The sequence below is a fragment of the Perca fluviatilis genome, chromosome 15 (genome assembly GCF_010015445.1).
Source record: "Perca fluviatilis chromosome 15, GENO_Pfluv_1.0, whole genome shotgun sequence".
Taxonomy (NCBI): domain Eukaryota; kingdom Metazoa; phylum Chordata; class Actinopteri; order Perciformes; family Percidae; genus Perca; species Perca fluviatilis.
In genome coordinates, this window is record NC_053126.1 from 33,889,365 (window position 1) to 33,909,604 (window position 20,240).

The 20,240-nt window shown below is 38.8% G+C and overlaps 1 protein-coding gene across 2 annotated transcripts; it reads right to left on the bottom strand.

Annotated features, from left to right (window-relative positions):
• Positions 1-586: 586 nt before the first annotated feature.
• Positions 587-15,289, bottom strand: LOC120574923 (bryoporin-like). Of its 2 annotated transcripts, XM_039825443.1 has the most exons (4): positions 15,130-15,287; positions 10,500-10,626; positions 6,523-6,617; positions 587-1,407 (listed from the first exon to the last, which is right to left on the bottom strand). In XM_039825443.1, exons 3-4 carry the CDS (start codon positions 6,603-6,605, stop codon positions 981-983), a joined length of 510 nt encoding a protein of 169 aa, XP_039681377.1. In that variant the 5' UTR covers positions 6,606-6,617; positions 10,500-10,626; positions 15,130-15,287; the 3' UTR covers positions 587-980. The 2 variants fall into 2 exon arrangements, with proteins under 2 accessions (XP_039681377.1, XP_039681375.1); XM_039825441.1 differs by lacking the exon at positions 10,500-10,626 and having other exon boundaries at positions 15,130-15,289.
• Between the last annotated feature and the right edge of the window lie 4,951 nt (positions 15,290-20,240).

Consider the following 20,240-nt stretch of genomic DNA (forward strand, 5'->3'; position numbering starts at 1 on the left):
TTCGTTTCTGCGTTTGGAAAGGCATCTCGACAGACTGTAGGTCCAACACTGATTGGTCACTGTTATATTTTAGTTGAATGTAAGTGTCGGGGCATTCCGCCACCGTCTGTCTATTGCATTCCAAGACATTTGATTTCATGAGGTCGGATTGTTAAATTGTTACAATGTAATTTCAAATCTGCTTTAAAAATAAACATATGTTTATTTAGCATGCATGTTTTGTCCATATGTGCTGGTGCTGTGTTCCCCAAGTGGTAGTCCAGGTCTCAGCTGCTACAATGAGTTTTTTTTTTTTTTTTGACCCCCTGGCTCGAATATCAAACTCCGCTTATGGCGAGGCCTGCTTTTTCGCTCTTGCAGGCATTCCACTAAGTTACCGTGGTGACAAATGAAACGATTGACGTGGAATAAAAAAGAATAGACCTGGTTTTTAATGAAAATGCGGAGATGGGGCGAGGAGCTTTAGCCTCGAGCAGCCATGCGATTCGTCGTTAACGTGATCTCCGGGTTCCATAGTTTTGTTCGACTCACAGATTCATTTCTTGAAAACCTTTTGTATTTAAGAAATAAATCTCAGACCATGTTGTTAAAGTTCAGAATTTATTTTCTTTCAGACCCAGAGTGATTATATGAAGTATACACACACAGTCATTAAATGAATAAACACATGTAACCAGATGATGCAAACAGAGACAAAAGTTCATACACAGATTCAGATATATAAAGATAAACTAATGTCGAGAAAAAAAAGTGACATTATGAAATGAAAGTTGATTAATCTTTTGAGTTAATGACCGCATGTTATGCTCCTTTTTTAAGGTTCATAATTGTATTTAGAGGTTATACCAGAATAGGTTTACATGGTTTAAAAGGTATGGTAAGATGTTAGATGTGATTTTAATCTAATACACTTTTTTTCAACTTAAGTGATTATTTCCTCACGGTCACGAAGCTCTCTGTTTTCCATGATGCTTCATATTTCATTTGATGCACACCTGTACCTTGACGACAGATGTGGCACTGTCTGACATGGTGGCTCGGACGGTAACACGTTCACCTTTGTGAGTCAGACTTTGGGAGTCTTTAGCTTTACCTCTGACAAACCCTGACTGTGGGTAAGTGACGTTACACATCTCTTCAAAAAGGCTTTCATCACCCTTTCTATTATTGTCGAAGACTCCCACTGCGTACGTGTTCGAGTACATGATGTAGTCATAAGGGACAGAGAACATGACAGCCACTTTTTCAAGGCATTCCTCTTTGGACTTATTCTGGATATCGTAAGTGAAGACTCCAACAGCTCCACGTGCCGAGAAAGAAGTCTTGTTGAACTGAGCTTTGCCGGATTCAGACGGGCCAAGTGTTGGCGGCAGAGGACTCTTACAGAATCCACTTTTAGTGTACAACCTGGTGACACAAGAAAGAAAAAAAAAACTTGGAGTTAGTCACTGAAACACTTTGACATGTTCCAGATGGAGCATCCAGAGATAAGTCCAGGACATGTTTAGCCTAGCTAATGCTGCGTTCCAGACACAATTTTTAGCCCGTAAGTTATGACTTCAAGTCACGACTCACGACTTGGTAGCATTCCAGGCAAAGTCACGACAAAGTTGGCTAGCGGCTACCTACAGTTGACGTTAGCTAGCGATAGCTGATACTAGCGATTTCTAGTCGGCGACATATTTTGGGCTTCATTTAATAAACATAACCTGTAGTAGTACACAATCGTATGTGTATTGTTTTGATTACAATGTGCAGAATGAGTTTACGTTGCCTATTTATATCTATTTATTTCTATTTCTCACCGTTAATTGCCGGTGTCTGTACAGCATCAACAGGGGTCGCCATCGTTGTCTTTGTGTGTTTGACGTCAAAAACTGTAACTGGGTGTAGAACGATCTGGTACGAGTTCACGGGGAGTAAGTTACGGGTTTGACTTTCACGGGTAGAAGGTTGTGAAAACACAGGTTACGGGTTGCCTGGAACGCAGCATTAGCACAAAGACTGGACCGGGGGGAGGGGGGGGGGGGACTGTTAGCTTAGCTTTACTATAAGAAAGAAAATACTTCTGTTAGCAGCTCCAAAGCTCCCATTTCTCCCATCTTGCAACACTTTCTCATGAAGGGGTTTGAGAAATATCGTACGGAAACTTACGCACAACAGTTCTTTTGATATTCTACGAAATTAGGTGACCGCCGGCCGGTCACATGTCAGTTTAGTTTAGCTTCTTTACATTCAATTTAGCTGGGAAAAGGTGATTGTGAGCAGGGTACAGAGCACCGTGCAGTGAAACCACACCGGGCACGTATAGCTGCGTAGCGCAGCTATTTTCATTTCGGCGCCCATGTTATCCAATCTGTCCGTTCATACCGGCTGAGGAGCGTCTGCGTCGACCTGCGCGCTGCAGCGATTGTTTTGGTGTCTCTTCTATATCTTGCGTGAGACGCAAGCGAATGTGTCAAGCCACGCAGGTAATCACATACAGGAAGACAACAGTGCAGCCGGATCCTTTACAAAAATAAAACATTTCAAAATAAAACACCCAGGTTCATGGTGATTTTGGCTGTCTTGACTTCTCACAACGAGGCACGCACGCACGCGCACACACACACACACTTTTTAATTCATTTTAGAAGCAACAATTTTGTTAAACAGGTATGTCTCAGTGCAGATGATTGACAGACACACACACACAGACCGAGTCTCACACACACACACACACACACACACAGTGTTTCTCACTATCTTTGTGGGGACCCGTCATTGACATAATGCATTCCCTAGCCCCTTACGCTAACCTTAACCACCACAACTAAATGCCTAACCTTAACCCTAACCCTAACCATAACCTAATTCTATCCCTAATCCTAAAACCAAGTCTTAACCCTCAAACAGCCCTTTAAACTTGTGGGGTCCAGCATATTGGCCCCACAAAGCTGTCCCCACAAAAGGTTCTAAGCAGAAAGGCCTGGAGGAACTTTATCAGAAGCAGCTGGTAAGAAGGGCTGAATCTATCCTGTCACATAGTTCTCATCCCTTACAGGCTGAATCTATCCTGTCAGATTTTTCTCATCCCTTACAGGCTGAATCTATCCTGTCACATAGTTCTAATCCCTTACAGGCTGAATCTATCCTGTCAGATACGTCTCATCCCTTAAAGGCTGAAGTTCAGATGTTGCCATCTGGATCACGCTTTAAACTCCTTTAAAATGAAAGACTACTTGAAAAAACATTTCAATATTTAGTGTAATTGCAGTATCTGAGACTTGGCTTACAACTGAGAAAGAAGCGGATGTAGAACTACAGGGCTATGAGCTATTTTCAACTAATAGAGAATATAAAAATGGAGGTGGTGTTGCACTATTTGTGAACAACAAACTTAGGTGTAAAAAAGTAATGGAAATGTCAACAAAAATGGAAAATATCATGGAATGTGTTACTGTAGAAATAGAGGTGGAGAACAAAGAATATATTAATAAGCTGCATCGATAGAACACCTGGATCTTATCTAGTTACTTTTAATGAGAAAATGGTTCACATTTATGATAACAGACATAATAACTAGATGACCTTTGTATGTGGAGACTTTAATGTAGACTTGTTAAAATTGAAGGAGCACAAACCTAGCAGAGATTTTATCGACACAATGTACAGTATAGGTCTACTACCTACAATCTTGAGGCCAACAACAATAACAACTGACAGTGCAACTTTAATTGACAACATCTTTACCAATGAAATTGGAAATAGAGTACTAAGTGGATTGCTTATCAATGATATAAGTGATCATCTTCCCGTGTTTTCAACCTTGCAAAATTCCACAAAGGAAAATAAACAGAGAAGCTCCAAAATTGCTAAGATGATTCGGAAAAAAACACCTGACTCCATAGAGGCCCTTAAGGAGGGGTTAAGGCAGCAAACCTGGACAGATGTCTATTTAAATCATGACCCAAATAAAGCCTATGATGAATTCATGTCAATATTTTCCACTCTGTATGACAAAAGTTGCCCTTTACAACAACTAAGGACAAATAAATATGAAGATAAACCCTGGATTACTAGGGGACTAGAAAATGCTTGTAAAAAGAAAAATGTATTGTACAAGCAGTTTCTACAAATTAGAACAAAGGAAGCAGAAAACAAATATAAGAAATATAAAAATAAATTGACTAGTATATTGAGAACAAATAAAAAGGATTACTTCAACAAACAATTAGTACAGTATAGAAATGACACGCGGGGCACATGGAAGGTGCTAAACAACATAATCAAAAAAGGTACTGGGAAATCAGATTACCCTGAATATTTTAATAAAAACAACCAATCAGTGATTACTGACACAAAGGAAACTGCTAATGATTTCAATGACCATTTTGTGAATGTTGGCTATAATTTAGCAAAACAAATTCCTGATCCAGTAATAACAGAGGATATAAATGACAATATTATTAAAAAAAATGCCAATACCATTTTCTTGAGGAGAACTGAGGAAATAGAGTTAATTGACATGGTAAATAACTTCAAGAATAAGAAATCCACTGAAAGTAATTGTATTGACATGGCTTTAATTAAAAACATTGTACATAGTATAGCCAAACCCCTGACTCATATCTTTAATCAATCATTACAAACAGGCATATTTCCAAATCAAATGAAAATTGCAAAAGTCATTCCCATCTACAAAAATGGAGATAAGCACCTTTTCTTAAACTACAGACCGATTTCTCTTATTCCACAGTTCTCAAAAATATTAGAAAAGCTTTTTATCCATAGATTCGATCAGTTTATAGAAAAACATAATCTACTGAGTGAACATCAATATGGCTTCAGATCAAACTGGTCAACTACAGTGGCAGTGATGGAGCTAACAGAACAAATATCTACAGACATGGATAATGAGGAATTCACTGTATGCATTTTCATAGATTTAAAAAAAAGCCTTTGATACAATTAACCATAAACTATTATTGAACAAACTGGAAAAATGTGGGATTAGGGGAGTAGCATATCGATGGCTCAGTAGTTACCTGGAAAATAGATATCAATATGTCCAATTAAACAACTGCAAGTCAGAATTATTGAAGGTTACATGTAGGGTCCCACACGGATCAGTGCTGGGTCCTAAATTGTTTCTATTGTACATAAATGACATTTGTAATGTGTCTAAAATATTAAATGTGGTTTTGTTTGCTGATGACACCAATTTGTTTTGTTTTGGCAAAAACCTTGAGCAGCTTTTGGATACAGCGGAAACCGAACTTGATGCTTTCAAACAATGGTTTAATCTTAACAAGCTGTCCTTGAACATAAATAAAACGAAATACATAATATTTGGACAACAATATTGAAATAGAAAGAGTACTGGTTAACACATTTCTGGGAGTTGTCCTTGATCACAAATTATGCTGGAAACCACATAATATCAACAAATATCAAAGTCTATAGCTATTCTGAATTAAACCAAATATATTCTTAATACAAATTCTTTACATTTATTATATCAATCCCTCATACTTCCATATGTAACTTATGGTGTGGAAGTTTGGGGGAAAACATATAAAACAATTACAAATCCAATTTTCTTACTGCAAAAGAGAGCAATCACAATTATAAATAGGGTAAATTATTGTGAATCGACAAATCAGTTATTTATAAATTTACAGGTACTTAAATTTAGTGAACTTGTAGACTTTAAAATAGCATCTCTAATGTACAAAGTATTTAATAGTATGTTGCCAGACTGTATTCAAAGGCTGTTTCAAATAAGAGAATGACATTATGAATTGAGGGGAAGCTGTGATTTTACTAGATTAGAAATTGACTTGAAAAAGTGTAACACAATCAACCGGTTAAAAAAATTATTTAAATATAAGGTGATTAACAAATATAAAACAGAAGTGTGAATACCAGAAGGTGCACAAAATGTATTGGACTTCTTGTGTTGTACTGGGGTATATAGTGTATACTTAGTTTCTGTAACTTTAATTTTTGTATGAAAAATATACTTTTATGTAAAAGGGTAGGTGCAATAAGCTCCGGCTTCAGCCTACACCTTTTCGGTCTTGTTTGTTTGTTGTCTCTATGTATGTTTGACTGTTGTGAGTTACAGATGGCCAGAAAAAAAAATTAAACTAAACTAAACTTACTAGGCTACTTACTAAACTAAACTCCAAAAACTCAGAACAAACCGAACACTCTTTTGTACCTGCAGCCATTCTACTTCTTAATTCTATAAAGAACCTATTCACTTACTATTTATTGATTGTTTACTGTTTTTTTATTGTTTTTAACTATGCCTGCAAGGTAGGCAATCTCTGTATTGCGTGTGTGATTGTGTGCGATTTGTAGTATACTTCCTACTGCACAACAAATTGCCCCATTGGGGGACAATAAATTAACCTGAACTTGAACTTGAATTACAGAGCTTTGATTTTCAGAGATATATGTAAGAGTGATTCATGAGAACAGCCTGATCTTGTAAGGAAAAGACACACATTGGTAAAAAGTTAAATATATACTCACTGTGGGTTACACAGGGTGAACTCAGGGCACTTATTCTCAATCTCAATGGTGCACTCACGATAGGTTAAACCTTTACTCGCCATGATGTCTTCAACCTGTAGAGGGAGAAAGAGGATGAGGGTGATTTGGTATTGATTATAATGTCTATATAATGTCACATAGGCAGACTTCTGGAGCCGGCTGTCATGTTCATGTGTGGAAAGTGAAGGTTTGAGCCCTTCCTCAGCTTTTTTAATAATCTTTTTTAATTTCTAATAGAAGCACATCTGTTCTGACAGACACACTGTGGGGGTTTCTGAAGACGACAGACAGACGGACGGACAGACAGACAGACAGAGAATCAGACAGACAGGCATATAGGCAGACAGAGAGATACAGAGAGAGAGAGAGATTTTTGATTTTTGAAAAAACTTTATTTACAATTTTAACAGTATCTCTTCACAATAAATTTTAACAATATCTCTTCACCAGAAAAACCTACAGAAACTAAAAAGAAAAACACAAATCACCTTCACAAACTGCACACAATGCACCATATCAATTTTAAAAGTTGAAAGATCACTCATAGTTTTATAAAACCGAAAGTCAATCAAGACTCTAGATTTGATCAAAGTTAAAAAACATACGTTCACATCATCGCTACACTGTTGTTCCACTCTGTTTTTCCTGCTGATGTAAATAGCCATTTTTGCTTGCCCTAGAATGAAATTCAACAATTGACAGATGAAACGTTTTTTTTCCGAAAGTACTTAAAACCCAAGAAGAAAGTCTCAATACAAAACGTTTCATCAAACCTCAAAAACAACTCTTCTAATCTCAAACAATGCATGAAAGCATGAAAAACGGTCTCCCTTTGAGGACAGAAAGGGCAAGCAGAATTAACTTCTGGATTCAACACTGAAATAAAAGAATTGACAGCAATGACACCATGGAGAATTCTCCATTGTATATCACCAAACCTTTTAGACAATGGTGGCTTATATAATGATCTCCATTCAGGTTTTACATAATTTTTCAGTTTAAAAACTTTTCTAACACTTTCTTATTAAAAACCAAAACACAGGCTCTATACAGTTTTTTTCCATCACTTGACAAGAAATCCAAAAACAAAGATTCACCTGATTTCAGCAAAAAACCTGTACCTTCTTCAAGATTGGGTTTAATAATCAAACACGGAAAGGGGTCCTCAACATCAGGAGAACAAGCCCCTGTAGAAAAGTCTCTTAACAAATGTTCTTCTTCAACTGTAAAACATGCTTTAAGTTTGACCAAAAAACGAGTTAATAAGCGAACAGATCTGATTCGTAAATGTTTGAAAAATTGAGGCCCAGTTAATGTCAACAAATGTCCCAAAGTAAAGACCTTGGATTGCAGAAAAATGGTGCTGAACCCCGGCAGATAACAGGAAGTAGCAATGTCCAAACGGGCCCCAAATATCAGTGGTTCCTGCAAGAGCCAGTGGAGAGAATATGAGTTCCCAGTCTTCTGCACACAAAAAAAACTCCACACCTTGAAAAGATTTTGATAGAAAGCAGGCAGCTCCGATAAGTCCAATTTGGTTGGATCCATTAAAAAGAGGGATTTATCCAGTCCGAAACCCCCAATAGTGTGCAAAATAGTGCAACTCACAGCACGCCAGCTGAAATCTGTAGAGCCATCAAGTAATCTTTTTACAAACTGTAACCGAAAGGCAGCCATTCTACTTTGTAAATTAATCAAACCTTGCCCACCCTCATCTTTGGGGAGGTATAAAACACTCTGTGGGATCCAGTGCAATTTGTCCCAAAAAAATTCACAAGAGCAGCTTGAGCTTCCGCTAAAAACTGTGGAGAAGGGTCTACACATGCCAATCTATGCCAAAGTGAAGATGCCACTAAGTTGTTGACAATGAGAGTTCTCCCCCTATAGGACATATTCGGTAATAACCATTTCCACTTCTCCAAGCGCCCTTTAATTTTTTCCATCAAACCCTCCCAATTTTTTTGTAACACGCTGTCATCCCCTAGATAAACTCCTAGAGGAAGGCAAGGTTTACCATCAGCCCATTGTCCTACCAATAAAGCATCACTTTTCTTCCAATTAACCTTTGCAGAAAACAACAGTCTAAATTCTTCAATTAAATAAAATAAAATCTACACATCACTTTGCCTGTTGATGATGACAATAATGTCATCAGCATAAGCTGACAAACAAATCTTTTTATTACAAACCGGTAAAACCAAACCACTTAGTTGACCTCTTATCTGTTGAAGCAATGGCTCAATAGCCAAAGAATACAACATTCCAGACAAGGGGCAACCTTGATTTTTCCTGATCCACATGTTTTTGCACTTCACTCCTTTTACTTATTTTGGCATCAAACATTTTATCAATTATCTTCCTTTTATTCGGCCCCGGCAAAACCTCCTCAACTATGTCCGCCCCACCTTCGCCTTTAGTGGTCCCATTCACTGCGTTTGCTTCCCTGTCTGAAACTTTGTCAGGACAGTTGCGGATTAAATGTCCAGTTCTACCGCAACCAAAACACTTTGATTTCGCGGTAGTGACAAAAATAACATATTCAAAGTTGTCAATTCGAAAATTGAGCGTCATATCTAGCTCACCATCATCCGGAATAATCACATAAGCGAATCGCCTGAACGAAACAATGTGTTTCAACAACGGTGATCCACAATTGATTGGAATCTTTGTGATCCGAGATACCAATTTTCCATAGCGAGATAAAGCTTGCGTCAGAATTTCATCATTCACGAACGGTGGAACATTTGATAAAGTGACTCTCTTAACTGGCAATGAAAGAGGAAGAACAGAGACAAAATCACCACCAATGACTATTCCGTGTTCGACTACTTCATTGACTTTATCAACGCTATTAAGAAACACCACAACGGCACCATTCATTCTGGAGGTAGATAACACGCTCTCATGCCCCACAACCTCGCCAATAGCAAGACAACACTCCTCCACACTCACCGCGGCGGCTACTTTAACTGCATTACGCCGCGTGAGTGAACTCAAAACCTGCCCGCGTGGGACCGACATGCTTCCCCGATAAAGTGGAAAGCACGCGGCCCAACAAAGAACCAAAAAAAAATAGAAAAGACCAGCAAACCAACAAGGGGAAAAGATAGAGAAAAGAAAAATCAGCTTCACTCACAAACTCTCCAGTCACGCACACACTCCTTCAACTCGCACCCAGACACACCGAGAGAGAGAGAGAGAGAGAGAGAGAGAGAGAGAGAGAGAGAGACATCTGACAGATACATTTCAGATTAATGTAGTGGAGTAAAATGTACCATATGTACCTCTGAGATGTAGTGGAGTTGAAGTAGATAGAAAGGCGGACAGGCAGAAAGACAGAGAGAGAGAGAGAGAGACAGACAGACAGACAGACAGACAGACAGACAGACAGACAGACAGACAGATACAGAGAGAGAGAGAGAGAGAGAGAGAGAGAGAGAGAGAGAGAGAGACAGACATATTTCAGAATAATGTAGTAGAGTAAAAAGTACGATATGTACCTCTGAGATGTAGTGGAGTAGAAGTAGAAAGTGACAAAATGGAAATAATCAGGTTAAGCATAAGTAGCTTACATTTGTACTTAAGAACTTCAGAAAATGCACTTAGGGCGCTTTCACATCTATAGTTCGTTAGACTCAGTGCGATTCGGGGGTGAAGTTGCAGCATTTTTGCATTTTTTATTTTGCTCGGTTTGCGTTCACACTGCACTTTGTCGAACACCAAACGCTGTAAACACACGTCACACGGTGGAGACGGTCGCTTGTTCATCGGACAGAATATCTGAAACTCGCAGACATTTCTGGTCTCTGAAATAATGGAGCAAGACCAAATTTATAACATCTTGTGTTTTCTGGTTCTGCTTAAGTCTTTCTAATATTTTAGAAAAAAGAAAAGAACAAGATTTGTTTTGTTGTCTCATGAAAAAATACATGAACAGGTAAAAGTGTTTGACTTACAGCAGCGATGAGATGATAGTCTGTTTGGATGCAGCTGTGTTTGAAACTGCAGCTCGATGAAGCAGCAGATTGATGTTATTGTTCAGACAGGAAGTGGTTTCATGAATCTGGTATGTGCAGCTGAGTTCTGAAAACAGGATGTGCGTGGATCCGTTAAGAGGAAAGAGTGTTGAAAAATTGAAAAACTCACTCTAACAGTCCAGGAAAAATTGAATAAATTGTATCCAGAGCATATAGTTAGAAAAATAATTAAAGGTCCCATGGCATGAAAATGTCACTCTGAGGTTTTTTTAACATTAATATGCGTTCCTCCAGCCTGCCTATGGTCCCCCAGTGGCTAGAAATGGTGATAGGTGTAAACCGAGCCCTGGGTATCCTGCTCTGCCTTTGAGAAAATGAAAGCTCATATGGGCCGATCTGGAATCTTCTCCTTATGAGGTCATAAGGAGCAAGGTTACCTCCCATTCCCCCTGTTCCCCCCCCCTTCGTGTTTCTATTGAATGTAAATATGGGGAGAAAAAAAGTAAAAAATATGTATTAATTTAATTTATTTTTTAAAAGTGCTGTAGTACAACTAGAAGGAGACAAGTTATAATTGATTGTTTGGAGAAACTACCTTATTTAATATTTAAATTAATAAATATTGTTTTTTGTATCTCTTTTCGGTGTTGTAATTTGTAGACGTCCCTAAGCACTCGTCTTAGTGCCGGTAGCAGCAGAGAGTAGAAGCCAACAGGCAAGTGTTATTTAAAATAAACTCCTGGTGTACTTACAAACTTTCCAATCCATCGTTTTATGAGTACATAACCTATTTGTACTAGTGTAGAAGTATGGTATCATTTCGGGCATTATTAGTAGGGTAATGTACAAGATACACTCTTTATGTGTAGGACTGATGGGCCCCCATGTTCCTCATCACCCCCAAAAGAAATAATAATCGGGCCTTTGTGCACATGAATCTGTAGACCTAGATGTTTATAGGGTAATAACTATTAGGCCAGGAGCCAGGTCCACTCCTCAAGATGTTTTTTGCTACCTTTTTTCACTGTTATTTCCTATTATCTTATACCTTGGGCCATCACAAGTTGATAACGACCACCCCCAACTCAGCCCCGTTTGGTCAGGGGCCAAAAAAAACACCCTTTTTGGGAAAAGCTTTTGACAGAATGATGTAATTGTGAATATTAAGGTACTGCAACTACATAAATGGTCATATAACCCTAATATTTTGCATGGTGTATCCTGACATAGGGGAAACTAGCAGAAAATGATTCTGGGGATTGCTGGCTTTTTGCTGTCAAATATCACCCTCAACATACCCCAAAAGACAAAAAAAATGTCTGTCCGCCTGACAAATTGTCATCAAAAGTGATCATATCTATCTATAATCATATCTATAATATCTATAATAAATTATAGATATCACTGCCTCAATTGTACATGAAAAACTTCCCAAATTTATAAGCTTCAATGTAAGTCCAACATGACCTTTCTAGCTAGAGGATTACAGCTGGTATAACCAAAGTTCTCCACTGTACCTCAAATCGGAGAAAACATAACTTTCAAGCATTACCATGGGATTAAGCATATTTTTTGCACATGAACAATATCTTAAACAAGAGTTGAGATTTGACTTATGTACTGCTATACTATATGATGTGAATTACCTTACAAGTGAATACTATTAAGCCCCTAGGTGAACTGGGGTCAGGGTGTAAGATAAAACAATGGTAACCAGGTTACACCCATAAACACACTAACCAACCAACACACTAACCCACTACACTACTGTCCACCAAAGACTAATATCCTGCATTCTGATACACTTTTATGCACCAATTTATGGTGGGAATACCTTTATTTATCCTATGAGAAGAAAAACACAGATGATATTCAAAAAATATCAAACATATGATGGAAATAAAGCAGTAAGAGGGCTTTCACATCAGGGACCTGAGCCTGGATATCAAAAGTTGACCCAAAAGCAATAAAGACAAAATAAAATAGGCTACCTATATTTGTCTTAAATGTGGTGAAGGGAGGATAGTACTGGCGTTATTGTAGGCGGAGCATTGGGGCGCGGTCGCTACGCACACACTAAGCACTGCGCTCAGCGAGGAGCGGGTCAGTGAAAGCTGAGAAAAGTCTCTCTGCATGTTCTGCAGTGTTAGTTTTGTTTGCTGTCACATTACTCTACCCCGTATTTGTGAATACAAATATCTGAAGTGAAAGTTCTGTCACAAAAATATATGTTGTTGTGTATCACTGCACATTTTTTTTAGTGAGTAGACTACATCACTGCACTAACCAACCAACACCCTAACCCTTCATGTCACATCCTGAAGTTATTGAGCAAAGACAATTTGGAGGTAAGTTGATCTATTTTTCTGGTTGTGGAAAGATTTTGATTCTATTGGGAGATTGGTGTCCTATATTTTTCTACATGTAAGGCGCCCACTCTACTTCTAGATTGATTCAAGTCAAACTCAGGGTCTGGGACATATTCTGCTGGGATCTGTGGAATAACCAATAATTATTATTATTATTATTATTATTATAATTATTAACAAAAGAGAGTTTGTAGAAGCCATGTGGGAAATGACAAGTGGCCGAGGCCAACATACAGAGACGCAACAAAAAGATCTCAGACCATGTGAAATCACTTGGTCTGAGGAGCAAGTGCAGCAAACAGTACAAGCTTTTCAGAGTTTTATCAACCCATTTCAGCTTGAGACTTGTCAGGTGCTGTCACTGTGTTGACAAGTTTGAGTTCAGGAGCAGCTATGCCAGAAGAGGTGCGCCATGTGCTGAATGCCCTGAAAAATGGCAAAACTCAAAAAGAGAAGTTCATCCGTGATCGATATCAAACAAAATAGGTCCTTTTCTTTGAACCCATCAAGAGGAACAGATTCAAGACAGGGGGCCTCATTCACCAATATCTTCTTAAGTTTTCTCTTAAATATGTTCTTAAGAAGGTTTCTAAGAAAAAGCTACGTCACACCTGTGTTCTTAGGATTGATGAATCCCACGTCTTCGTAACTGAAAGCGAGTGCCAGTTGTTCCTAATTAGCATAAGAAAACGCCCCGCAAATTCCCATATAAGGACACAACACTTCCTGTGCACCTCCTGGGAGACTGCGTTAGAGATGGTCGGAGCGGCGGTGGAGGACGTACTGAATCTCATATATTTATGAGACATATTTACTTTAGTAAAAGTATAAGGTGTCCACTACCACAAACAAGGCCTGGCTTTCAAAAAGAAGTTCCTATCCTAACCAGCATAAAACGGAAATATGTTGTTAAAATCGGAATAAGGTTTTATTCATGAATGTATTTTAAGACGGTTTTATTTTCTTTAACCATGCAAGTAAGCAAATAAAATGTGTGAAGCAGCGAAAATGGGGAGATGTGAAGAGGTCCAGCTAAATAAATAAGATATGATATAACCTGGCGGAGAAGTAAATGACGCTGTGGTGAGAAATAGATGGTAACTATGATTTAAAAACGGGAATAATAAAAAACAAACGTTTTCATTTTCACGTTTACCGGAGGCTGTATTACTGAGGGTCAGCAGTGCTGTGCCCAGGCTCTGGAGCACCGGAGCCGGCGTGGAAGCCAATGAAGGATCGGCGGTGCCCAATATATACAGTATCTATGGCAACCAAACTTCACTGGTGACACAAACGTGTGACGGTCAGGAAGACGTTTTGGCAAGGGGAAACTGATCGTAAAATGTAACGGAACATTGTACAAATGTAGTGGAGTAGAAAGTATAGATAATTGCTGCAAAATGTAACAAAGTAAAAGTTAAAAGTAGGCTATGCACTATTGAGTCTACTTAAGTAAAGTACAGATACGTGAAGAATTTGTACTTTGTTACATTCTACCACTGCATTTTGGCAATATAAATAGCGATCAATCACCAAATAACGCAGGATTTAATCAGTTTAATTGCTGATGTAAATTGCAGTGTTAGTGTTTTTTTGCATAATATCATTTTATTTTCAACAAATTATCAGAAATACATTAAAGTACAATACTATCATTGTAAACGACTGTAGAATTAAATAAAATGCAGCAACCAATCATTTGGAGCAAATTGTCATCACTCAAATGCTCAAAGTGCTTTTCAGTGTTCGTAGATTTTGTTCTTAGCTAAGAACTAAATCATAAAAAGTGCGTAAGAAGGGTTTAAGAACACATTTCTTCGTAAGAACGGTTGGTGAATGAGGCCCAATGTCGTCTACCATGCCTAAAAGGAAGCTTGTGGCATTAAACTAGAAAGTGGCCACAAGTGGGTTTATCTTTCAGATCTTCATATAATCACAAGAACTTAAGTCACAAATTAGCATCTCTGATCTAATGACATATCCCCTTGACTCTGACGCCATACTTCATCTCAACAATCGATGGCTTTTTCGCAAAAAACAACAAAGGAAAAGGAATTAATCACATGATCAAAGATGCTGAGAATGCACAACTTCCTTCTCCAAACCAATATGCTCTCATTCAAGATGGAAGCTCCTTATTCTACATGCACGATGTACCACAGACAATGAAGATTATATCAGAGCGCACCTTCAAAAGTCTACCTGCTGCAGCTGAAACAGTATTCAGCACAGACACTTACATTGACCGTCTGAGGCTGAATGTTCATCGACCCGCTGACTGGAATGGTTTTCTCACAAATGATGAAAACAAGAAGGCACTCATTAATTTACTTCTGGATCACTGGAGCTCTCATGATATGATGGAAGACATCATCCGATTTTCATAGAGGCTGGTCAAGTTTTCAAGCAGTGACGGACTGGCCATCTGGAATTTGGGCAAATGCCAGACGGGCCGCACCCCTATTGACCCCTATTGGCCACTACTGATAAAGTTATTTCATGCATGCAGCCGCAAGGTGCATGGAAAGATTAACTCGGAAGGCAGAGTTACTAATTTCCAAGCTAGGTTATTGACAAAAATAGGGCCGGTGTGTTGCAAATGCCAGGGCCGTTTCTTGATCCCAGTCAGTCACTGCTTTCAAGCTAGAATGCCATGCTGAAGTTATGTCAAAAGAACTTCTACCAGAGATCCCTTTAAAACATGCAGAAACAGATGTGAGGATGATTAACAATGCAGTATATCCAAACTAAAATGACAGACATCAGAACAGTTCGAGTCAGAGCAAAAGACTGACATTTTCTTCATCCTCCTGTATTATGCCAAGTCATCAACTGTCAACATTATCTTTGACATGGGAATAATCAACATCAACCAGCTGGCTGAAGATTATTCACAGGAACACATTTCAGCTCTCTTCTGGCCTTGCATGCGTTCACTGGTGCTGACTGCATTTAAGCATTCAAAGGCAAAGGGAAGGTCCGTCCGATAAAGATTCTTAATCAGAATTCAAAGTTTTTTCAGTGAAGATGAGGAAGAGGAGGAAAATGATGATTGAGAGTTTATATTCTACACTAATACAATACACTAACATGACCAGTCGTCAAAGTACAGCATGGATAAGCAGCAAAAAGATTTAATAACCAAAGAAATGTTTTCTATTTTATGTTTGAGCTGTATTTTAGTTTTGCCATTTGTGTTGTGAGGACTTTGTGGACTTTAATAAATCTCACATTTGGTTAATTGATTTTGTGTGATTGTACCCTATGTTGCACCCTGACCCCAGTCCACCAAGGGGCATAACATTACTCACTTTTCATGCAATTCACTTCATATAGTATAGCAGTACATAAGTCAAGTCTCAACTCTTGTTTAAGATATTGATCATGTGGCCCTGGTAGCTTAGACGGTAGAGCGGGAGCACATATACAGAGGTTCATGCCTCGATGCGGAAGGTCCGGGGTTCGATTCCGACTTGGGAAGATTTCCTGCATGTCTTCCCCCCTCTCTTTCATTGCTTTCCTATCATTAAAGGCAGAAATGCCCAAAAAATAATCTTATAAAAAAAAAAAGAACAAAAAAAAGATATTGTTCATGTGCAAAAAATATGCTTAATCCCATATGGAATGGTAAGTTAAATATTTTTCCCTCATTTTGTTTTCTCTCCTTGTCCTGTCTTTCCTTTCTTTTTGGTAGCATGATTTGACTTTCTTTGATAAAGATATTTCTACAGCAGAAGTTTGCGCTCCACCAGATGCTCAACTGAACTAAAACAAAATGCGTGCAGATGGACTAAACCATTTGGCGCATTAGCAAGGGGTGGGTGAGACCTTAGAAAGTCTTTTTTGTATACAAAATGTAGTCAATCAATCAATCAAGTTATTCAGCCAATACACTAACTTTTATCTAAATTTTAAAAGGAAATGAAAATATCCAGGTAAAATATATTCCAGACTTTTCAAGGGCCCTCTCTCCCCTTGGGCCCTGGTAATAAGTATTGGTTTTACCCCCAGTCCGAAGCCCCTGCTCTGCAGGAATGGGAGCCAGAGCCTTCAGCTACCAGGCTCCTCTCCTGTGGAACCAGCTCCCAATCTGGGTTCGGGAGGCAGACACCGTCACCACATTTAAGACTAAACTTAAAACCCTCCTCTTTGATAAAGCTTATAGTTAAGGAGTGAGGAGTTGCAGTGTACGCCTAGCCCGGCAGGGTGTATAGCTACAGACACAGCACCCCTGCTTTTCTCTGCTTCTCTTTACAGTCATCAGATCTACCTATCATATAATCAATAATAAAGTGAGAGTAGAGGGAGGCAGGCCAGTACAGCCCGATCTGGTTGGGGAGAGTTCTCGCCCGACCAGGCACCTCTCTTTAACCTGCTTCTCTTAGTCATTCTATTATTATTTTATACTGCAGGGGAAGTTCCTTCCTTCTTATGACAATGAGCTGCTCTCTCTTTTCTTTTTCTTTCTTTTTTTTTCTTTTATGTGCATCCTGTCCCAGAAAAACTTGTTACTAACCTAGCTCTGGGGAGTTAACTCCCCGGAGTCCTTATGTTTCTTCTTCACAGAGCTATGCTCTGCGATTCCCTGCAATGTCTGGCTACGTCCTGCTGCGTCCACTGCGTCACCCATGCTCTGCTGTGCCACGTTACATCCTGTAATGCCCTGCTGTGCCTGGCTATGACATGAACTACTACGACTACCATTGTAGTCACTGATCCATTATCTTTATTGTGACTATTACGCCACTGTTCATCATAACCACCAACCGGCACCGTCAGACACCGCCTACCAAGAGTCTGGGTCTGCCGAGGTTTCTTCCTAAAAGGGAGTTTTTCCTTGCCACTGTCACAATAGCCACTGCTAATGCTTGCTCTTGGGGGAATTATTGGAATTGTTCTTTGTAAATTATAGAGTGTGGTCTAGACCTACTCTATCTGTAAAGTGTCTCGAGATAACTCTTGTTATGATTTGATACTATAAATAAAATTGAATTGAATTGAATTTATAATTCCCTCGAAGCACTGGCAGACACAAGTGGTTTTCTTGCTACAGATTTATTTGAAGCTTCTGCTCCAAATCCACCTTGAAAACTAAACACACAGTGTAACGAGAAAATAAAGACCACATTAGCTTAATATGAACATACAATGACATGCACAGCATGTAAAATAACGTTCACCAAAGTAAAATACAGACACAAAACAACATATCTCATTGGCTGCATGCTGTACACAAGGGAATAGAGGCAGTGGCGGCTCCTGAAAAAAATCTCAGGGGGGGCAATTTTTCTGATGATTTAGGTGACCTACACACATTTAAAAAAAGATATGTCCAGCAACAACATGAAGACAGGGGCAGCATATAAGTCAATACCAGAAGCATTTATTGACTGATCTCAAAAGTGCTGGCTTACAAAAGCAAAATAAGTTATCACAGTAAAAATAATGAAGGGTGTTCTTTCACATTCCTCAACACTGCATAAACAATATGCATTTCCATAAACAAATGAAATATCAGCTGAAAATACAGCATCTTGGTATTTGTTCAGATTGCAGGATCAGCAAGAGCTTTTACCACATTTACAACATTTCAAAGGTAGTGCAGCCTAATAATGTTTTAGAGTAAAAGGGAAATCCACACTTTAAACAATAAATAGTAACAGCATGGTAATAACAAGTAGACACATTTTTGAGAGAAGTGGATCTTTAGAACTACATTTTCTGGAATGTAGGATATGACCAAAGTGCTACTTAATAAAAGCAAAGTAACGTCCCAAATAGGGGAATGAACAAGTGAGGCTTAACCTAGTGTGGTCTGGGCATCCTGGCTTTACACATTGAAGACCAAACCAGAATGATGAGGTGCTGCTAACTTTAACTAAATAATTCTGATATACACATTACTTACTTCAAAAAGGCCTCATGGTTGAATTGGAAATATGTGCACCTGAGCATAATTCACAACAAGCAAGCAGGAGCTTTTGATAGAGGCTACTGAAAACATTGATGCAAGTTATTGGTAATAAGCAATTTGTATAGACTTCCATATTCTGCCCTCTTGTATAGATTTGTGAAAATGAACATGAACAGTGATAGACATTTTGCCTGAAAACAGCATTTGAAAATAATTTCTAGAAAAGGTAAACACAGCTATCTGTATGGCTTTGTAAAAATGAACAACCATATTCTGGCCAATTGTATAGATTTGTAAATATGAACAACCATATTCTGGCCATTTGTATAGATTTGTAAAAATGAACATGAACAGATTTCTTTTTTTTGAATGAAAAATAACTATTTAAAACAACATCAACTCTGAACTGATTTGGGCGTGTGTGTGTTAAAGAGACAGACAGGGAGGGACAAAGAGAGAGAGAGGCTACATTACTTGTACTGAAACTGTGCCCTTCTCTCTTTCAATGCAGCAAAGCGCGGTCAATGACTTTTTTATTTCTTTGAATTGAGGCATATTGAGGACTATCCCTCTCCATGGAAAGCATGGCCAGTGCATTCAGACGCTCCTGGCCCATTGAATTTCGCAGGAATGTCTTAACTCGTGTCAAAGTTGAGAAACATCTCTCAGCTTCAGCTGTCGTCATGGGAGTAGTTATGAGGATGTTCAACAGAGTCACAGTCTCAGAGAACGTCTCCTGGAGGTTGTAGCTCATGAGAACCTGGTACAGTGCCAGTGCACCACAGCAGCCCTTGAATTCAGGATTCTCATAGATCAGAGAGAGTTCTGTCTTCAGCTTTGCCTTGCTCAGCATGGGGTATGCGTTCACAGTGGCATTCAGAGCCTCATCAGGAAATGAATGGCAGTACCTTTCAAACATATCTGCTTGCAGTAAGGTAGCACTCACAAGGTGGCCAGAGAAAGAGAACCTTTCTTTGGTGTGATCCAGGATGGTGTTGCAGACCTCTTCAGACAGCCTCTGCTTCTCCTCTTCTCTCAAAGCTGTTCTGGGTCTTTTGGCTCCTGTGGCTTCTTGCAGCTGCTGTTGAGAGGAGTCCCTGAAGGCAAACAGACCAATGTGTTTGTTAGGCTATGTACAGTACTGTAGTCTATATGTGATGCACAGGTATATGCAATGTATCCATGTATAGAACAAATACTTCAGTTCCACTTAAAATGGGCAGGGATGCATAAAGTCTTTAGTGTTTAAGTTAGCCTTTGTGTCTCACCTAGCCTGGATGTTCAGCACAGTATACAGTGGTGCTCATAAGTTTATGAGCCCATGCCAAAGAGGACTAAAAAGAGAAAAAGAAAAAAGAAAATTGGTGTCCCTAAAGGTTGGATTTTCCAACTTTTTTAATTAAGGCATTAAGATCAATTTCCAAAAGAGGATTTTTT

Coding starts and splice junctions, on each gene's coding strand:
- LOC120574923 (XM_039825441.1), bottom strand. CDS start 15,156: ATGAACATTCAGCCTCAGACGGTCAAT. Junction 6,618..15,129: donor TTCAGCCTCAGACGGTCAAT/GTAAGTGTCTGT, acceptor CTCCCTCTACAG/GTTGAAGACATCATGGCGAG. Junction 1,408..6,522: donor TTCACCCTGTGTAACCCACA/GTGAGTATATAT, acceptor TTGTGTCACCAG/GTTGTACACTAAAAGTGGAT.